We start from the raw sequence: 20,600 nt of genomic DNA, 5'->3' as shown, positions 1-20,600 counted from the left end.
TGAGGTCTAGGATGGGTACCAGTGTCTACATCATGAACACAACCAGGCTCTCAGCTGCCACCCCACCATGGGGAACACACAGAAAAGGGGTACCCAGGACCCACGTTAGCCAGATGCACAATGGGGTGCATGCTTCTGGAGTTCATTTGCAGTGGCTGGAATCCCTGGCGCATCCATTCTCTCTCTCTCTCTCCCCCTCTTTCTCTCTCTGTCTGTTGCTCTCAAATAAATAAAAATAAACAAAAATGAAAGTGCCCACTTTAAAAAGAGAAAAGGGGTACTTGTGTATTGGCTTCATGCCCATCTGCTCCTGGTCACTTAGAAGACCACTGGGACACACGGCATGGCCAAGTGACCTTCCCTGATAGAGCTGAGCCCTTGAAGTCTCGGATTAGCAATGGCTTGTACCCTGCTGCTAGCCCAGGTGACTGCACTGGGCTCATTAGATTTTCCTAAAGGCCCTGCAAAACACTCTAGTTGCCGGGTTTTTATCTGTGATGTCTTTCTCGCCAGGACTCTAATTGGGACAGAACCTTTAACCTTTTTATATATGCTGTTTATGCAGGAAAAGATTCCTTATTTGGGGGGCTGGAGAAATGGCTCAGTGGGTATGTGTGCTGAAGCCTGAGGGTGTCTGCGACTACCCAAGTTTGAATCTCCAGAACCCACATAAACAGCTGAGCGTGAGAACACATGTGTGCAACACGTCAGCCCTGTGGGGAGTGGAGAGCTGGAATCACTCTATGGAATTACTCGGGTTCCTGAATGGCAAGCTCCGGAATGAGGAGGAGACAGGCTGCTAAATGATGGAGAGACCTTAGGATCTCATCCAGCCGCCAAAGGAGAGCCCACAGAGAGCCACATCAACATGCATACACCACACACACATCACATACTACACACACGCACACGAAAATATTTCTTAGCCAGGCGTGGTGGCACATGCCTTTAATCCCAGCACTAGAGAGGCAGAGATAGGAGGATCACTGTGAGTTCGAGCCCAGCCTGAGACTACAGAGTGAATTCCAGGTCAGCCTGGGCTAGAGGGAGACCTTATCTCAAAAAAACAGAAAAGAAAAAAAAAAAAGAGAGAGAAATTTCTTATTTCTCATTTTCTGTATGTGTGGGGTATGCATGCAAATATGTACGTGAGTGGAAACATATGAGGGTGTGTGTGCACATATGTGTGCATGTGTGCACGTGTGTGTGCATGTGTGAAGACCAGAGGTCAATGTCGGCCATCTTCCTTGATCACTACTTTATTTGACCAAGGCAGTGCTTTTTACTGGAACCCAGAGCCAAGTCAGCTAGCCTAGCTAGTCAGCTTGCCCCGAGGATTCCCTGTTTGTGCCTTTGGGGCCCTGGGATCCCAAGTGGGTCACCGCACCTGCCTGACATTTCCATGGGTACCGGGAACTCCAGATTTCGTCCTCACACTTGCATAGCGAACACCTTATCTATGGAGCCATCTCCCAAACCTCTGGATTCCTTATTTCTTATAAAAAATAATGAAGATGACAGAATTGGAATTTAAGAATAGAAATAATAGGATTGGAGTTTGAATGGACTATGAAATATAACGATTCCAGCTTGCCACAGAGTGCTAGAATCTCATGTGAAGTCGATCTGCTTCATTCCTTCCCTTCTTTACAACATTCCAAACATTCACTGGCACTTATTTGCCCTTCTTTATTTAATTTTATTTTTATTTTTTATTTTTCGAGGTAGGGTCTCACTTTAGCTCAGGCTGACCTGGAATTCACTATGTAGTCTCAGAGTGGCCTCGAACTCATGGCGATCCTCCTACCTCTGCCTTCAGAGTGCTGGGGTTGAAGGCGTGCGCCACCACGCCCGCCACTTATTTTCCCTTCTAAGTTAAATGCCATTGCTTCCCTCAAAAGTTGTTCATGCAGCACAGTTTCTTAACCGCGCTCCATCCCGACCACTGTACATGTTCCTGTGGTGGACGGCCTTGGTTATCAACGGGACTAGATTGTGATGCGGGTAGGGTGTTAGAGAAGGATTTCTGGGTATGTCTGCGATGGCGTTTCAAGAGTCACGTGATTGTGAGGGTTTCTTAATGGGCTCATGATATGATGGTATAACTGGGGCAAGGGAACTGAAAGGTAGGAGGTGGGTACTACTTGGAGAAAGCAAGTCACTGGCATCTGTATCCTCCTGTTTCTCTCTCTCTCCGATCTGTCATGATGATGTAAGCTGTTCTACTACATATCTGCCCCCGTGATGAACTGAACCTTCTGGATCCATGGGCCGAAGCAAATCATCCTTCCACGTTCCTTTCTCAGGTAATTTGGTCCCGGCCATGAGGGAAATATGGCTCCTCTGGGATAATTCTGTTTTGATAACATTACTGCCTCATGATTAGAAACAATAAATTGTGAAGTAATTAAAAGGTGGGCCAGGGCTTCCCTCAGCTGGAGAGCTTGACCTCACGACTGAAGGCCGCCCGCAGGATCAAGTGCACCCAGACGGGGAACTGGGCAGGGCGAGCTGTGGAGGGAGAGAAGACAGACCCAAGGGTGCAGACAGAATTTCTTGCCAAAGGGGGGAAGCAGACGTTACCGCTATTTCTCCTTCACGAAACACTTCCATGTTCAAATTTGTATCTTGCCTTTCCTTTTCTCTTTCTAGCTTCCTGGATAAAAGACAGGTCATCGCACAAAATAATTAACACAGAGCCCACCGCAGAAGAAATTCGGTTGAAGGGTAAAGTCCCTCGAATTTTCTTACTTAGGTGCAGAGGCTCTCAAAGTCATACGTACTGGGGCTGGAGAGATGGCGTAGATGGTTAAGCGCTTGCCTGTGAAGCCTAAGGACCCCGGTTCGAGGCTCGGTTCCCCAGGTCCCACGTTAGCCAGATGCACAAGGGGGCGCACGCGTCTGGAGTTCGTTTGCAGAGGCTGGAAGCCCTGGCGCGCCCATTCTCTCTCTCTCCCTCTCTCTGTCTTTCTCTCTGTGTCTGTTGCTCTCAAATAAATAAATAAAAAAAATAAAAAAAAAATCATACGTACTGATACCATGAACCTCAGATTATGGAACCCAGGCAAGGGGGAGGGTCCAAAGAATGAGAGTTTTTTTTTTTTTTTTTGTCCAAAGATATAAAGAACTTTACTGGTGGAGCCAGCACTTGGATCTGCTTCTCATTCTGATCATCTCTTTTATCTTTCTTGCTTCAGTTAATTTGCTCCATGCTTTCACCACAGATTGCAAAACTGAAATGAAGAAATTCATACTAGTAGTACGGAAGCATCAAGTGAGGTGGAGGCGGCATCTGAATTGTGCAATTGCCCTAAAAGTGTGGGGCAAAGACAACGATGTGCATGTTACATTCCCGGCAGGAAGGCAACCATCATGTCATTCAAAGGGTTTGATTATGCTTCGTATCTAAGTCTAAACTTCATAGTATATGTGTATTTTTAATTGGTGGTTCCAATGTGATGTATTAAAATAGGCACAAAGCCAGTCAATGGATGCACAAATAAACTGTAACTCTCAGCAAAAGGTACTAGGCAGAATAATTTCATTGAAGGGATGTTATGAAAGGGAACTTTCCACAGGGCATGGTGGTGCACACTTTCTACCCCAGCACTCAGGAGGCAAAGTAGGAGGATTGCCATAAGTTTGAGGCCATTCTGACACTGCATAGTGACTTCCAGGTCAGCCTGAGCTAGAGTGAAACCCTACCTCAAAAAAAAGATAAAATAAAAAAAATAAAGGAACTTTCCCATAGTGGAAGCCTATCTCTCAGAAGACTCAGCAGACATCTCACAATACCATGTTGTCTGTTTGTTTGGGTCACTTTCACAGCCGTGAGCCAATAGTCATGGCTATGGATGAACTCAACACCATCTGAACTGTGTTGGCTGAGATGGCAGAATGGTCCATTCTTGAGAGACAAAATCTCTAGATGCAGAGAAAGATGGTGGCAAACTCATAAAGTACATAGGAAATTGTAGCCTCTCTATCAAGAATTATAGGCTTTAATACAAGCTAAGCATCCAGTTTTAGAGTGCTTGTAAATTTCTTGAAGACGTTCCATGGGTCCCTCCAGATTCTAAATTGTTATTAACATTTGTGGCAAGTCGGAAATCTATCTATTAACATCTGTCCTAAAATATAGAAACATGTACAGTAAAACTTTATTAAAGTTTAAATGAATGTCATCTTAAGATAAACAAACAGGAAAATGGAGGGAGAGCTTCCCTAAGCCAGAACAATGAACAGAAGGCTCACCTGGTCAGAGCTATGAGTTAAAGTCAGCAGTCTCCCACCATCTGGGAACTTTACAACTTAGAGCTGTGCTCAGCCTGTGAGATGACCGAATTCAATAAAGGTGAACCCCTGACAGTGTGTGATAGCCCACATGCAAAGCAGAGTGATGGTTAGAACCTTGTCTGTGAGCTAAAAGAGCCCGTCACAAAGCTGTGCCACTAACATTCCCTCGTGGTTTGGGGGAGAAGCCTTAAAAGGGCCCACACAGGGCCTCCCAGATATGTAAGCAGTTAATACTGGTAGAAATGGGAGGGTCTCTTCTTCAGTAGCCCATAATCACCCAAGCTACTAGATGTAATACTTTGCCCATGCCCCTTACCCATGTTCATAGAGGCAACCCCTCATCTATTCTTCTAGAAGTAAACCTTTACCCATGCTCCTGTAGGTAACTTCTCACCCATGCTCCTGGAATTACCCCTCCCCCATGCACCGATAAGTAACCCCTTCCATGCTCCTTAAAGTGCTCCTCCACCTATGCTCCTATAAGAAGCCCATTACCCATGCTCCTAGAATTACCCCCAGTTAAGTTCATAGGCTCAATGAGTTAGACTTCAGTGGTCTTGATTCTTTAATACATTGATGGTGCCCTATCATCTGGAATAAACAGACTTTTGCTCTTTTTTCCGCAGGAAAAGTTGGATAAGCATGCATTTTATCATTATTATTATTATTATCATTATATTGACAGAGGGACTTACAATGTAGCTCAGGCTGTTCTCAGACTCCAGTCTCAGCATTCCAAGTGCATAAACATTATCCTAAACATCTACTGCTAGCGTGATGAATACCTAACTTACATTTGAACAAAATGTAAAGAAATGTGAATGAGTTCTAACCAGCTGATAGGAAAAGATGGGGAGTTTGAAATGCCCCAACAAAAGTTTGTTTGTGATAGTTTACCTTTGTGTCACTAGGACAAAACACCTGACCAAAAGCAGCTGATGGGAGGAAAGGATTTCTTTTGGCTGACAGCCCTGAGGGGAAGCTCCATGATGGCGGGGTCAGCATGGTGGAGCAGGTAGAAAATCACACAAGAGAGAGAAGCCGAGCTCTGGCAAGGGGGAGCTGGCTACAACACCCCTAAAGCCCTTCAATAACACAGCTCCCCCAGCAAGGCTCCACTTTCCAAATCGCTACCAGCTGGGGACCAAACATTCAAAACACATGAGTTTATGGGGGGGGGGGATCTGATTCAACTCATCACATTCACTATTCTAAGCCAAACTATGCTACAAAGGAGATGCCGACCCTAAGAGAACTTGTAGCAATACCACATGGGTAATGATCATATATGTGAAAGCAATTATTTCTGAATACCAAATCTCAAGACTCAGGAAGATCAGTTGGGCAAAAGCAATGAAATTAACAGCACATGCAACCAAGAGTGGCAGAGCCTCCCGAGTCTTAGATAATCCCGAATTGAGCGAGCTCGTGCAGTTCTAGGTGGCTGAATGCTTCCCAGGGACAGATCACCGTGATGTCTGCAAGAGATGGAAGGAAACCATGTCAGCCAACGTCCCCCAGGAAAAGAGCCTCCTAAGAAAGAGAGGGAAGGAGGGATGAGGGAGGGAGGGAAACACCCTCAAGATAGAAACACATCCCTCCACTGTCCACACTTGGGAAGTCACTTAGAACAGCCCTGGTGCCCAGGAAGCATGAGAATAAAATTGTACAACTATTGCCCTCCCCCCTCAAGTTTCATGTTTGTTTCATTTTTTAAAATATTTTATTTTTATTGATTTATTTATTTGACAGAGAAGGAGGGAGAGAGAGAGAGAGAGAGGGAGAGAATGGGTGTGCCAGGGCTTCCAGCCACTGCGAATGAACTCCAGATGCTTGTGCCCCCTTGTGCATCTGGCTAACGTGAGTCCTGGGGAATTGAACCTGGGTCCTTTGGCTTTGCAGGCTTTAGCAGCTAAGCCATCCCTCCAGCCCTGTTTGTTTCCTTTTTAATCCTTTGAGGAGGGGACCATGTTTCTATTGGGGTACACCATGAGGTAGAGTGCACCGAGGCTCCCTAAAGTTGAACCACCAAGAAGAGAACAGATGTAGAATTCTGTTCAAGCCAAAGGTTAAAATGATGATTAGGAACACTTTAAATTCCTGGGGTTTTGTGATCTGTCACTTTCCTACCAATCCTCATGGGGTCCATGATCATCTCTGGCTTATTCTTCAGTTCCTTTGAATTTGTTTTTGAGAGAGAGAGAGAGAGAGAGAGAGAGAGAGAGAGAGAGAGAGAGAGAGAGAGAGAGAGAATTGGTACTCCAGGGCCTCAGCCACTGAAATCAAACTCCAGACACTTCTGCCACCTAGTGGACAGATGCAACCTTGTGCTTGCCTCACCTTTTGTGCATCTGGCTTACCTGGTATCTGGAGAGTCAAACCTAGGTCCTTGGGCTTTGCAGGCAAGTGCCTTAACTGCTAAGCCATCTCTCCAGCTCAGTTCTTTTGAATTTTAAAATGTCTGTATCAAATGATACATGGAGAAATAATCTCCCAACATCATCTACTCCAGTTTCCTGTTTCAGTGACAATCTCCCAGTTACAGAGAAACTGTCCGCCACCCAGCTAGCTTAAGCAATAAGGAAAGAATTATATTACATTGATTGGGCTCAAACCAGGTCAAAGATCTGAGACTGGAGGCTGGAGAGATGACCTTGCAGTTAAAGCGCTTGCCTGTGAAGCCAAAAGGAACCAGGTTCAATTCTCTAGTACCTACATGAGCCATATACACATGGTGGCACATACATCTGGAGTTTGTTTGCAGTGCCTAGAGGCTCCAGCACACCCATTTTTTTCTCTCTCTCTCTGTCTGTCCGTCTTTCTTTTACTCTCTCATAAATAAATTAAAATTTAAATAAAGATCTGGGATCTTCCCTCAGTACAAATCTCTTTACCTTCTTCCCAATGGTGTGGGAGACAATATATTCCTGACCAAACCACAAAAGAAGGTCATCTAAGAGAACAGCAAATGAGCTTTACAAGTGGTAGAAAAGCTACTAAAGATCTCAGTAGCATTGGACTATGAAAAGCAAACACAGTTGTGCATGAGTGTCACCATTTATCAAGTGTGCTAGATGAGTTCAAAATGAAACCTACACACAAAATACCTGCATGCACTCGAGAGAGCAGCTGTGAAAGCTTGAGAGAAATCAGGATGTCCTTTGATAGGATAAACAAGCTGTGATAGGTTCATAAAGGATATATTATTTGGAGGCTGGAGAGATGGACCAACAGTTAAAGGTCCTTGCTTGAAGCCAGGTGACCTGGGTTTGGGTTCCCAGTTCCTACATAAGGTCAGATTCACAAAGGGGTGCATGTGTTGTAATTCATTAGCCATGGCATGAGCCCCTAGTCTGCCCATTCTCTCTCTCTCTCTTATAAATAAAAATATTTTTAAATGGTACACGAGGGCTGGAGAAATTGCTCAGTGGTTAAGGCTCTTGCCTGCAATGCCTAATAACTGGAGTTCGATTCCCCAGTACTCACTTAAGGCCAGATGCACAAAGTGGCACACGCATCTGGAGTCTGTTTGCAGTGGCTTGAAGCCCTGGTGTGCCCATTCTCTCTGTCTGTCTCTCTTCTATCTCTCTCTCTCTGCTTGAAAATAAATAAAAAGTTTTGGAAAAGGTACATTATTTAGCAACGAAAAGGAAACAAACTATTGAATTATATAAAGATATGGAAGAAGCTTAAAGGAATATTGCTGAGTGAAAGAAACTAGTGTAGAAAAGCTATATGATTCCAAGTCTATGCTGTTCTGGGAAAGGTAAAAGTAAGACACGGTAGGAAGTGCGTGAGACTCAAGGGTCTGGGACTGGGGGAGGCAGATATTACAAGCTGGAGCATGGCTTTGAAATGATTCTGCATGATACAATAGTGACAGTTACACGTATTTATGCAATTATCAAAACCCTTAGAATTACACAATACCTGTATCAACCCCACGTTATATAAGCTATGGGCTTCTGATAAGAACAGCAATAATGTATTGATAGTGATCCATCACATTTAATAAATGTGTCACATTAACTCAATATGTTTAGCAATAGGAACCATGTAAAAGAGGAAGGATGTATGAGGATTATATGAATTATCTGAACCTTCAGCCAAATTTGTCTAGAAATTTAAAACTTCTCTAAGAAAGTCGTTTTTTCAAGACCATCTCCATTGATTGCAATTGCTATCAAATGAATGAAAACATTCTAGCCAATTAAAAAAGGGGCATCTGAAGCATTTAGCATGTGGGCCCCTGTTGTGGGTGCCACAGGAAGTGTGAAAAGAGGAACTTGGTGAGGAGTGGTTTATCTGGCAGGGTGGAAGGGCTCTCAAGACCCCGCCTTTATTTCCCACACCTCTCTCTGTGATCTCAGGTGGGCACTCTGTCAGCTTCAGATTCTTATTCTGAAAAATAAAGTTAGAAAGGATGAGCTCTGAGAATCCACTGTAAAGACTCTAAGGTCTATAGTTGCCCTTTATACTCACTGAGATGTTGGTTAATGAAACGATGGCATCATTCAACTTTAGGCTTACCTCATTTCTTTCAGGGTTTTTGCAACTGAACACATACATACCAACCTAGGAGGTTAAATTAAATACCCACCTCTCTATGGCTTCAAAGGGCCTGTTGTCTTGGGCACTGTAAGTTTCTGCAGCCCTTCTGAACCCTAAACTTTACATAAAGGTGAAACTCCAAATACAAAGTTTGCTTGAATGTGCAGTGGCTCACCTGTTCCCAGCCCCTCCATGCCTGGAATGTCATCTCCAAACCTATGGGGAAGTAAAGAAAGAAAACAGACTGAGCTGAGCTAAGAGTAAAAGGATCCTGAAATTACTCACTAGAGAGTTTCCTGACTCAAGGGAGAAGAAGCTAATGTGTTTTTATTTGAGAAACTCCTTTTGCCCACATGGGATGGGAACAAAAAAAATAGGTCACTGTAGTGGGATTTAATGTATTCTGGGTAGTGGGAGAGGTAGGGGAGTATTTCTCCCAGTTAGAGACTTAGAACGAGACCACTGAAAGCCAGAATGAGTAACCAGGGGACAATTTAATCAATCCTCACTTATTTTTTCCAATTTTTTTGTGACGTGTGTGTATGTGTGTTTTTTTTAAATTTTTTTAATTATTTATTTATTTATTTGAGAGTGACAGGCACAGAGAGAAAGACAGATAGAGGGAGAGAGAGAGAATGGGCGCGCCAGGGCTTCCAGCCTCTGCAAACGAACTCCAGACGCGTGCGCCCCCTTGTGCATCTGGCTAACGTGGGACCTGGGGAACCGAGCCTCGAACCGGGGTCCTTAGGCTTCACAGGCAAGCGCTTAACCACTAAGCCATCTCTCCAGCCCTGTATGTGTGTATTAATAGAAGTAGTGGTACATGTGTGTAGTAACAGTATATATGGAACGGTGTGTGTATACACACATATGCACAGGTGTGTGTGTGAAGTAGTATGCATGGTGTGTGTGTATATAAGCATGACCACATATGCATGCATGTGTGTAGCAGTAGAAGTAATGCATATGATGCGGGGTCTATACGCATGTGTGCAGATGCATGTGTGGAGTAACAGCAGTGACAGTGAGTATGGTGTGGAGATGGCAGGGGAAAACGATGGCATGAGCAGAGGGTGGACATCACCCCCTGGCCAACATCAGGTGGACAACAGCAACAGGAGAGTGTGCCAAATGCTGGCAAGGGGACACTGGCTGTAACACCTAGAAGCCCGCCCCCAACAATGCACTGCCTCCAGGAGGCGTTAATTCCCAAATCTCCATCAGCTGGGAAGCTAGCATTCAGAACACCTGAGTTTACTGGGGACACCTGAATCAAACCACCATAGACCTGTAGTTACACACATGTGTGGCCACACCCAGCTCTTATAAGGATGTGAGGCTTGAACTCAGGACTTCTCGTGTCCTCATGATTGTGCAGAAAGCACACTTACCTGCTGGGCCATCTCCTGAGCCCAAGCTTCATTTCACATTTTAAAATGGAAATTGAAATGGCCCAGGAAGAAGACACTAAACAGATTAATTAATGAATCTACTGTATATCAGGCCTGATACTTTGGCAGAGAGCTAAGACAACACAACAAACTTCCTTTGAGTACCTTGAGCTTCAACATGTAATGCTGAATGATGTAAAGAAATAAATGTAGGGCTGGTAGCGGTTAAGCACTTGCCTGTGAAGCCTAAGGACCCTGGTTCCAGGCTTGATTCCTCAGGACCCACGTTAGCCAGATGCACAAGGGGGAGCACGCGTATGGAGTTTGTTTGCAGTGGCTGGAGACCCTGGTGTGCCCATTCTCTCTCTCTCTCTCTCTCTCTCTCTCTCTCTACCTCTTTCTTCCTCTGTCTGTTGCTCTCAGATAAATAAATAAACAAAATTTAAAAAATAAATAAATGTAATACAAAACAATAAAAGCTCTGATCACCAAATGCTATTGTGAAATAAACATGAAAGGAATGATGAAGTTTAAGGGCAATAGTTGTCTCAATGAGGACTTAACATATGAGCTTGCAGGTTGGAAACAAAGACGATTTGGCCATGGAGTGGGAGGGGGAGAGAGACAGAGAGCGAAAAGAATTAGAGAGCTGGAGATACAAGATTGGAAGCCAGAACAAAAACAAAAATGGGGAGGGGCTGGGGTGGTGGCTCAGGGGATAAGAGAACTTGCTGTGCATGGCTCATGACTAATGACAATGAGTTTGGATCCCAGGAAGTGACATGAAGCTGAATTTAAGTTGCACATCTGTCTGTAATCCAAATGGGAATCTCAAACTGTGGTGGAGGCGGGGAGGGCAGCTAGGTGTCCTCAGAAATAGCACAATACAAGAGAGAGGTGGTGTCTCAAACAAGGCGGAAAGTGAGAACCACCACCCGAAGGCTGTCTTCTCACACCACTGGTGTGCCATGGCATGCATGTGCCCATATGCACATGCAGAGAGAAGGTGAAAGAGAGAGAGAGAGGGGAAAGAGATTCTTGTTGTTTTAAATTAACCATTGGTTTCATACTTGATTAAGGTACAGGAAATATCAGCAACAAGGACTACACAAGAAAACTCTAAAAGGCCAGGTCAAAGACAACCGCCAAAGGCTCCATCTTCCATGTTAAACCTGACCACACACCTGGGTCATAGAGGGAAGGGACTTTGAGCTGAAGGCAGCATTCTGCAACCGACTAGGGAGGGCAACGCAGGGTGAGGCGGGAGTTGCGAGCGTGTTGAATATCATGAATACTATTGCGCAAACTGAAGCAGTCTTGTGGGAACAGGAAGTAGTGGGCAGCTCTCTTTGTGGTCCGCTCTTACCCTTTCACACCTTTCTTGGGAGGCTTGCTCTTGAATTGACGCGTCTGCCTCTGCTTGAACTTGGGGGGACCTTTACGTGGGGTGGTGGGGCCCTGGGTCGGTACTGGAGGAGCCAAGGAAGTGTTGTCACTCATCTTGATGGTCCCTGAGTGGCCGACGGTTCCCTTTCAGGCTCCCTGCGCAGTGTGGGGACAAAGAAAGAAGACCCTTCCGGTCAAGACAATCGGTGGTTGATAGACTTTCATCTTGACTGAGGAAGACAAGAATTTTAATCAAGAAGCTCAGCACAGCCAGGCATGGTGGTCACATGCCTTTAATCCCAGCACTTGAGAGGCAGAGGTAGGAGGATTGCTGTGAGTTCGAGGCCACTCTGAGACTACAGTGAATTCTAGGTCAGCCTGAGCTAGAGTAAGACCCTGCCTTGAAAAAACAAAAAAAATAAAAATATGGGGCTAGAGAAATGGCTTAGCGGTTAAGATGCTTGCCTGTAAAGTCTAAGGACACAGGTTCAACTCCCCAGTACCCACATAAGCCAGAAGCACAGAGTGGCACATGCATCTGGAATTCTTAGCAAGAGCTGGAGGCCCTGATGCACCCATTCTCTCACTTTATCTCTCTGTCTCTCTCCAATAAATAAATAAATGAATAATTTTTTTAAACAATTGTTAAAAAGCTCAGTGCTTTGTGCTGATAAAAAAAACCAGAAGAAATCATTTTAAGAAAATGCAATCCAAGTCAATGAAGATATTCAGTATAGTGCAATGTAAACTTTCAGCTGAGAGATTTTAAAACTCAAAGATCTAGATTCTTTTTTTTTAATTTTTTTTAATTTATTTATTTATTTATTTGAGAGCGACAGACACAGAGAGAAAGACAGATAGAGGGAGAGAGAGAGAATGGGCGCGCCAGGGCTTCCAGCCTCTGCAAACGGACTCCAGATGCGTGCGCCCCCTTGTGCATCTGGCTAGCATGGGACCTGGGGAACCGAGCCTCAAACTGGGGTCCTTAGGCTTCACAGGCAAGCGCTTAACTGCTAAGCCATCTCTCCAGCCCTCTAGATTGTTTTTGAAAATATTTACTTATTTACTTGCAAGAAGAGAGAAAAGAGACAAATGAGGATGGGCACTCCAGGGCCTCCAGCCACTGCAAATTCCAAATGCATGCACCGATTGGTGTATCTTGGTTTGTGTGGGTTTGGGGGAATAGAACTCTGGTTGTGGGAATTGAACCCGGGTCATGAGAATCATACCCAGGTCATTAGGCTCCGCAGCCAAGAGCCTTAACCTCTGAGCCATCTCTCCAGCCCTGGAAATCAAGGTTCTTGATGCTCTAGTAAGTGAGCCGCTGTTATTCTGTGTGAATTCATCATAATCGTGTGTTTTTCCCCCTCTATGAACCCCACCCTACCATCAGCAAAAGAAGGGAAATGTAATAAGTGGTATCTGGTTTTTACAACATTTATAGATAGACTCTTAAAGCTTTATAGATTCTTCCTCCCAGGTATAAAATAACATTGAATGCTCATTTTTAAATGGGCTCTGTTCCCTTATAGTCTTTGTTTAATCTGTGCATGATCAGAGACTTTTCTCTTAGTCCTAAGAGATGACAATCTAGTTATTTGGAGAGAGTGGATCTCTGAATCACGGACACCAGTGAATACATTCGATATGTCCTCATAGGAACGCAAATACAGAAGCTAACATGGGTGATTAGGCAGATTTGGTGCTTTCACTCCATAAAGTTGTTTAGCCACACACTTCTTGGATACTTCCAACACATTCTCCTATCGAAATCATGCATCAACCAGCCAATAGTGTGTTCCCTACACTAATGTGAGTAAAGGACTTCTTGCACTGTAAAACCACAGGGAAAAAAATATTCACACAAATAAACATAAAACACAAAATGCTAAAGCTGGGACTGGAGACTTAGCCATTAAGGCGCTTGCCTGCAAAGCCTAATAACCTAGGTTCGATTCCCCAGTACCCACATAAAGCCAGATGCACAAGATGGTGCATGCATCTGAAGTTTGTTTGCAGAGACTAAAGTCCTGGCATGACCATTCTCTCTCTCTCTCGCCAAATAACTAAATAAAACATTTAAAAAACAAATTGCTAAATTTTAGGATGAGATTTTTTTTTTCCCTTCTCCTCTTTCACAACACTCGAGAAAATTTACCCTAAGAAGAAGAATTCAGAAAGCTCTTTTTCTTTATTTATTTACTGGCCTAAGTTTCTTTTTTTAATTTTTTATTTTATTTACTTATTTGCAAGGAGAGAGAGAGAGAGAGAGAAGAGATAGACAGAGAGAGAATGGGCACACCAGTGCCTCTAGCCACTGCAAAGGAACTCCAGATGCATGTGCCCCCTTGTGCCTCTGGCCTATGTGGGTCCTGGGGAATTGAACCTGGGTCCTTTGGCTTCACAGGCAAGCGCCTTAACCACTAAGCCATCTCTCTAGCCCTCTTTTATTTATTTATTTATCTTTTTTGAGGTGGGGTCTCACTCTAGTCCAGGATGACCTAGAACTCACTCAATAGTCCCAGGCTGACCTAGAACTCACAGTTAACCTCCTACCTCTGCCTCCTGAGTGCTGGTATAAAAGGTGTGTGCCCCCACGCTGGGTAGAACCTTAATCTTGTCCCAGCCAGCCCCTCCCATCATCTAGTGCTTGCCCAGGGAGCTTGGAGAAGGTCCCCTGTCTCACCTATTGGAGATAATGTTATTATTGGAGCTAATGTTCTTAGCTTCCCCCTGCCTTTAGCTTCAGTCTTTGACCTAGGACTGTTGCCTCTTTTCCCACATCTCTTCACAGCCCTCCATTCTTATATCATGTGACTTCAGATTCATAATTTTCTCCTATGACCCTCAGGATGAGTGCTTGTTTTCTCTTCCCCAGTTGTCTCTCATGTCGGTGTTTCCTGAGCTCGGCTTCCCTTGCTGTCATGCTGCGCTTTCCTTCTTGTCTCCCCCTCTGGAATATTCTTCATGAGGCTACCTTTCTGTCTGGGGGGCTCTTCTGTGGCCGCACTGCCCACATAAGCACTTGGCACATAGTAAAGCGTGCTGTGTGCATTGTATTGGTTGAGTGGGGGAAGAAATTGGGGAAGAAATTCAATGCAGATTCTAGACCCATGATGATTAGCTCCAATCCTGTGGCTTTTCTCCCGGACCACAGAGAAAGCAGCAGCTGGATTCTCCCTATAAAGTCCTTGATGGCTTAAGAAGGTACATTGTCAGATCCCTGGACTGCTCAGGGTGATTCATGTGCCTGTGACCCTCAGCCCTGTCAATGGGCGAGGTCTGTGCCTCTCGGAAGTGTCGTTAGGAATGCGGGAGTCAGCGGTGGTTGCCAGCAACCGACACATCCAGGCTGTGCCAAAGCCACAAGGGAAAACTAGAGAAATTCTCTCAAATCGAGCTTTTTGGACTTTGCAGTTCTTTCAAAATCATAAGGAACTATATGCCCTTTCTTAATTTGTTTTCCTCTGGAGAACCTATTAGAATCAGTAATGCCAGATAAACAACCACCTTTTCTTTTTAATGGAAACATATCAAAATCTAAACCTATATTAAAAGACTCATTTATTGTTTATCAGAAATGCAAAGTTAACTGAGCATCTTGTATTTTATCTGGAAGCCCCAAGTAAAATTGTATTATGTTGGGGCCAGAGTTCAAATGTATATGATTAAGGTCATCTCCATCACTCTACTCACCTTATGGGGTAATGCAACAGGAAAAGCAGGTTCTGTTCTGTTTTGTTTTAGAATCCAACACATATATCCATAAATCCCTGCTCTACAAAGAATGCTAAGTGTCATGGGTACGTTACATACACACCTCATTTCATGTATAAAATGAATTCACCTAACATATGCGGGGGCTGGAGAGATGGCTCAGTGGTGAAGGCACTTGCCTGCAAAGTCTAACAACCTGGGTTTGATTCCCCAGTACCCACACACAGCCTGAAGCACAAAATAGTACAGGCATCTGGAGTTCATTTGCAGCAGCTGGAGACCCTGGTGTGCCCATTCTCTCTTTTTCTCTCTCTGCTTGAAAAGAAATACATAAAAATAATAATATCTTTCTGGGCATGGTGGTGCACACCTTTAATCTCAGCACTCGAGAGGCAGAGGTAGGAGGATAGCTGTGAGTTCGAGGCCACCCTGAAGTAATTAACATAGTTAATTAATTAACATACTTAATTCCAGGTCAGCCTGGACCAGAGTGAGACCCTGTCTTGAAAAACCAAAATAATAATAGTAAAAATAATAATAATAACATCTTTGTTTTAAGGTCATGAGGAAAACTAAGAGATAATACAACTAGATGTCTGCTACAAGGCCTGTACTTGGCCACCTAGAAGTCAGAAAGACCATGTGAACGGGTCTGGGATCATTTTCACGTGGGCTCTAGATCACCTCCTCATTGGACCAAGTGCTGAGGACTCCGTGTCCTGCACTAAAGAGGACCCTGTCCCCAGCACTTTCCAGACAGTCCAGTATCACCCTCAAGCGCACCAACTATTGACTTCTTTCTGGTTTCAATATGTGGCCTCAAGAAGCCTTCCTTGAATTCCTCTGGCACCTCTAAACTCAAAAACAAAATCACACTTGACCTTCACACTACCTACACTGAGCTCCCCCTTTCTGGGTAAATTTCGCTGGCGTGTCTCTACAATTTGCAAGTTGACTCTCTACGCGTGGCAGTAGTCATGTCTAATGGTCGCACAAAGAAGACCCCGCCTGGAGTCACATATTGCAGGTGGCAGGGTGATCAGTGGGTGTTCGCAACCTTGGGATTTGTGCCGTGAGTGATTGTCATCCTACGTGTTTCCTGGGCAATGTTTCCCTCTGGAGCAGCTAGCTTATACGGCATCTGCACAGGTTCATTGGCAAAAAAAAAAAAAAAAAAAAAAAAAGCAGCCATGACCCTTGACCTTTCGTGCCCAGAAGATAGTTCTGCCAGCCAGAGGAGGCAGCAGAGGCTAAGCCCTTGCTTTCCAACGGCAGAACACACCCAAGCCCAGTATCCAACTTGATCTTGGCAACAAGAGAAGACGTGGGGGTGTGGTGAGGGAACAATTTTCATTTTGTTTTGGCTTAGTTTTTGTTGTTGTTGTTGTTGTTTATTTGTTTGCTTTGGTTTGGTTTCGGTTTTGGTCTGTTTGGAGGTTTCATTGTGTGGTACGTGCGTGTGGTAGTCACATGCACATGTATATGCATGAAGGCAGGAAGTTTTCTTTGATGGATCATCACATTATGTTTGTTTGTTTTGTTTTTCAAGGTAGGGCCTCACTCTAGCTCAGGCCGACCTGGAATTCACTATGGAGTCTCAGGGTGGCCTCGAACTCATGGTGATCCTCCTACCTCTGCCTCCCCAGTGCTGGGATTAAAGGCGTGCTCCACCACACCCGGCCACATTAAGTTTTGAGACAGAGTCTTTGTATGGCCCTAGAGCTCAGTGATTTCACTGGACTAGATAGTGCTCAAGTTCTAGGGATTCTCTCCCGCATGTTTCCTTAGCTCTAGAAATACAGGCAGGCAGCGCTACACCTGGCTTTTTTTTTTTTTTTTACGTGGGTGCTAGGAATCCAAACTCAGGTTTCCATGTTTGCAGAGCAAATGCTCCACCCAACCGAGTCATCCCCCGGCCCATTTTCCCGAATTTTGTGCAATGTTAGCCCTTTCCCCTTTAGAGATTACAAAGCATTCCTCCACAGGAAGTAGATGTGGCAGAGTACTGTATCAAAACATGGTTTACTAGCCCCTGGAGCCAGTGTCCCTTGAGACCGCTTGTACCAAACTCAGCTGTGCAAAACTACAGAGAATGATGTTCCTCAAAGCCCAGCAAGAAACAGCAGTTCTAGAAGGCTCTGTGTTGTTGCTTTCTTGGGCAGGACCTCCACGGGACGTTTCTCAGCAGAGATGCATGTGCAGGTAGACAATTCCATTGCTGATGTGTTAAGGAAGGGAGCAGAGGAACGGAAAAATGCTGTTTCTTCGACTGATGGCTTGAACCCCTGAATGTGCCAAGGGTCCCTCTGAGGCAAAGAGAGTCAAGTTGGTGATCCCAGCATGACCCAAACCAAAGCCATTAAAAATATATATCTAGTGTGTACCTTGCTTCAGAATGGAGCAAACAAACACTTCAACCTCAGAGGGAGAAAGGACAGCCACCCACAGTGACCTGTGGTCACTGTCATGCCAGCTTCTCCCTGTCCTCACGCTGTCCTTTCAGCCAAATGGTGCCTGGAGCAAGTTTGTAAGTTCATCCTGGTGGGGAGTGTGGGGGGGTGCTGTTAGGAAATGTTTGCTCCGTGACCATGGGTGCCCCAAATCCCTCACTTCCCAGAAAACTGTTTGCTAGGAAGCCACCAAAGGGGAGGGTCCCTTTGGGCTCCTTGTGGACAGATTCAGTAATCAAGGTTTGCAGTCACCTTGTAATAACCCAGTTTCACCCATGAGTTTGTCACATGGCATTATGAAGACGTTTAGGTACATTTCCTTCATATTCTCTCTCCCAGTTTCAACCCCAGCAGCAGGCCAGATCCGTGGGTCCAGAATGTTCTCTTTTTCCGGTTCAGAGCCAGATGGACTCACCTCCCAACACCCGTTAGTTATTACTGAGCTCAAACTCACCACAGGTTGAGACTTGACGCACAGAGCTGAATGCTGCTCCCTCAAGCTGTGCGGCCGCTGGCTTCCAGCAGACACAGTGACCCTTGCACCCTGATTTATCCCTCACACCACCTAATCCCACGGTCATAAGCTTACAACACCCGCCTGGATGCAAAGACGCAGGAAGTTGGGGTGAGACCGGGACAGGCTCAGGAGCTTTCGGATAATGAAATGCTCTTACAAGACTGACGTTAGTAACCCAGATTTTCAGGGCTTTTTCATTTAGGTTTTTTTTTTTTGGGGGGGGGGTGAAGCATATGTTGGTGTGTACAGTATATACACATGTGTGCACAAGCGTGTGTGCAAATGCGTGTGCATTCATGTGGAAGCCAGAAGTCGACATCACATGCCTTTTTCAATCATTCTTCACCTTATTTTGGAAAGACTGAACGTGGTGCTCAGTGATTTGCCAGCCCCGGGGAGTCTCCTCTCTCCACCTCCCCAGCACGGGGATGGCAGACACACACTGCTGTGTCCAGGTTTTTGCGAGTGCTCAGGATTTGGGCCCAGAACCTCATACTTTCATGACGAGCATTTTACTGCCTGCGTGATCTTTCCAGCCCCCCCATATTTTCAGATTGAGTCAATGGTTTTGTTTCTCCCTCCCTCCCCCCCCCCTCTCTCTCTCTCTCTGTGTGTGTGTGTGTGTGTGTGTGTGTGTGTGTGTGTGTGTGTGTGCTTTTCCGTTTCACTTTTTGGTCCTCACTAACTCCTATTCCTCCCTTTGCTCTGATGCATGCATACCAATTCATATTCTCCCTCTCTCTTTCTCTCTCTCTCTCTCTCTCTCTCACACACACACACACACACACACACAATTATCACAAGACTCTGGGTAACAGGAGAGAACACAGTGAACTCAGGCTGCCTTGCTGCAATGAGAATGCTGAGCATGTGAGCTGTGACCATGAAGAACAGCCCCTCTGTCTAGCTGGCACTGTAGGAAGGCACTTCCTCCACAAATGGAAATTTAGCCAGGCATGGTGGCATGTCTTTAATCCTAGCACTCAGGAAGGTAAGGTAGGAGGATTGATCACTGTGAGTTCGAGGCCAGCCTGAGACTAAGTCCAGGTGAGCCTGGGGGAGGGCGGGAAGACTTGAAGCCAGTAATGTCAAGATCAGTGATCGTTTGCACCAGTGCCGTCTGGGAAAAGATGGCTGGATTTTCCATTCTCAAAACTGGTAATGTCCAGGCTGCAGTCCATTTCCCTGGAACTCTTGGTTCTACCCTCAAATCGCATTTCATCACTAGTATTAATTTGTGTATCACTTTATATGAGTTTAAATAGACCTTAGCTCCTAGGCCATTAAACTCTTTTGATATGCGTATCATAGAGAAATTAAGTGACTCACTCAAGATTACTTATAAAGTTAATGGTGGGGCCAGCAGCCAGGCCCACGCTTGGGACCACCTCACATATTCAATTAACTTCACATTATCCTACGCCTCTTGCCTTTCATGATCACACTTTGGCTACGAATTACAGTGTGCCTCCCCCCAAATTGCTACCTTTTAAAGAAGTGCCCTCCTTACGATTAAAGAGAGGAAGCGTCAATTCATCCTTCCTAGACAAGGAAAGATTCTTAACGCGCAGCCTCAAGAAGATTACGAGATCAGCTAAGGAGCTTTAGAGCTGTTCGCAGTGGTCTTTACTAAAATTAGAACAGTTTTGAAAGAAACAAGCATTGTGAAGGGCCCGCAAGGCTGTGACCCTCCACTTAGTCTGCAGATCACTCTTTTTTTTTTTTTTAAATTGACAGGATTCCTTCTTTTATTTGTTCATTTTAATTTATTTACTTGAGAGAGAAAGAGGCAGACAGAGAGAGAGAGAGAGAGAGAGAAAGAATGGGCGCGCCAGGGCTTCCAGCCTCTGCAAACGAACTCCAGACGCGTGCGCCCCCTTGTGCATCTGGCTAACGTGGGACCTGGGGAATCGAGCCTCGAACCTGGGTCCTTAGGCTTCACAGGCAAGTGCATAACAGCTAAGCCATCTCTCCAGCCCTGCAGATCACTCTTATCTTCATCTGCTCTTTTTGTTTTTTGCTTTGTTTCTGAGGTAGGGTCTCACTCTAGCCCAGGCTGACCTGGAATTCACTATGAAGTCTCAGGCTGGCCTCGAACTCATGGTGATCCTCCTACCTCTGCCTCCTGTGTGCTGGAATCAAAGGTGTGTGCCAACACGCCTGGTATCATCTATTCTTGTAGACCAGGACATGGATGTGCAGACACTTACTTGCCAGACCCTCCAATGTTATTTCTTCATTTCCTTGATGAAGGGCTTAAATTACTTCCTGAAGGCAGTGGTCGCTAATTAA

General features: G+C 45.1%; 1 protein-coding gene across 1 annotated transcript; it reads right to left on the bottom strand.

The window, feature by feature from the left end:
* Positions 1 to 5,645: 5,645 nt before the first annotated feature.
* On the bottom strand, positions 5,646 to 18,296 carry Pde6h (phosphodiesterase 6H). Its single transcript, XM_004664443.2, has 4 exons — positions 18,246 to 18,296; positions 11,605 to 11,780; positions 9,023 to 9,063; positions 5,646 to 5,774 (listed from the first exon to the last, which is right to left on the bottom strand). The coding sequence occupies exons 2-4, from the start codon at positions 11,736 to 11,738 to the stop codon at positions 5,698 to 5,700; spliced, it is 252 nt and encodes an 83-aa protein (XP_004664500.1). The 5' UTR covers positions 11,739 to 11,780; positions 18,246 to 18,296; the 3' UTR covers positions 5,646 to 5,697.
* Between the last annotated feature and the right edge of the window lie 2,304 nt (positions 18,297 to 20,600).

Source organism: Jaculus jaculus, chromosome 22 (genome assembly GCF_020740685.1).
Source record: "Jaculus jaculus isolate mJacJac1 chromosome 22, mJacJac1.mat.Y.cur, whole genome shotgun sequence".
Lineage (NCBI taxonomy): Eukaryota > Metazoa > Chordata > Mammalia > Rodentia > Dipodidae > Jaculus > Jaculus jaculus.
This window is presented reverse-complemented; position numbering and strand designations above follow the sequence as displayed.

Coding starts and splice junctions, on each gene's coding strand:
- Pde6h (XM_004664443.2), bottom strand. CDS start 11,738: ATGAGTGACAACACTTCCTTGGCTCCTCCAGTACCGACCCAGGGCCCC. Junction 9,064..11,604: donor CCCAAGAAAGGTGTGAAAGG/GTAAGAGCGGAC, acceptor ACTTCCCCATAG/GTTTGGAGATGACATTCCAG. Junction 5,775..9,022: donor CATGGAGGGGCTGGGAACAG/GTGAGCCACTGC, acceptor CATCTCTTGCAG/ACATCACGGTGATCTGTCCC.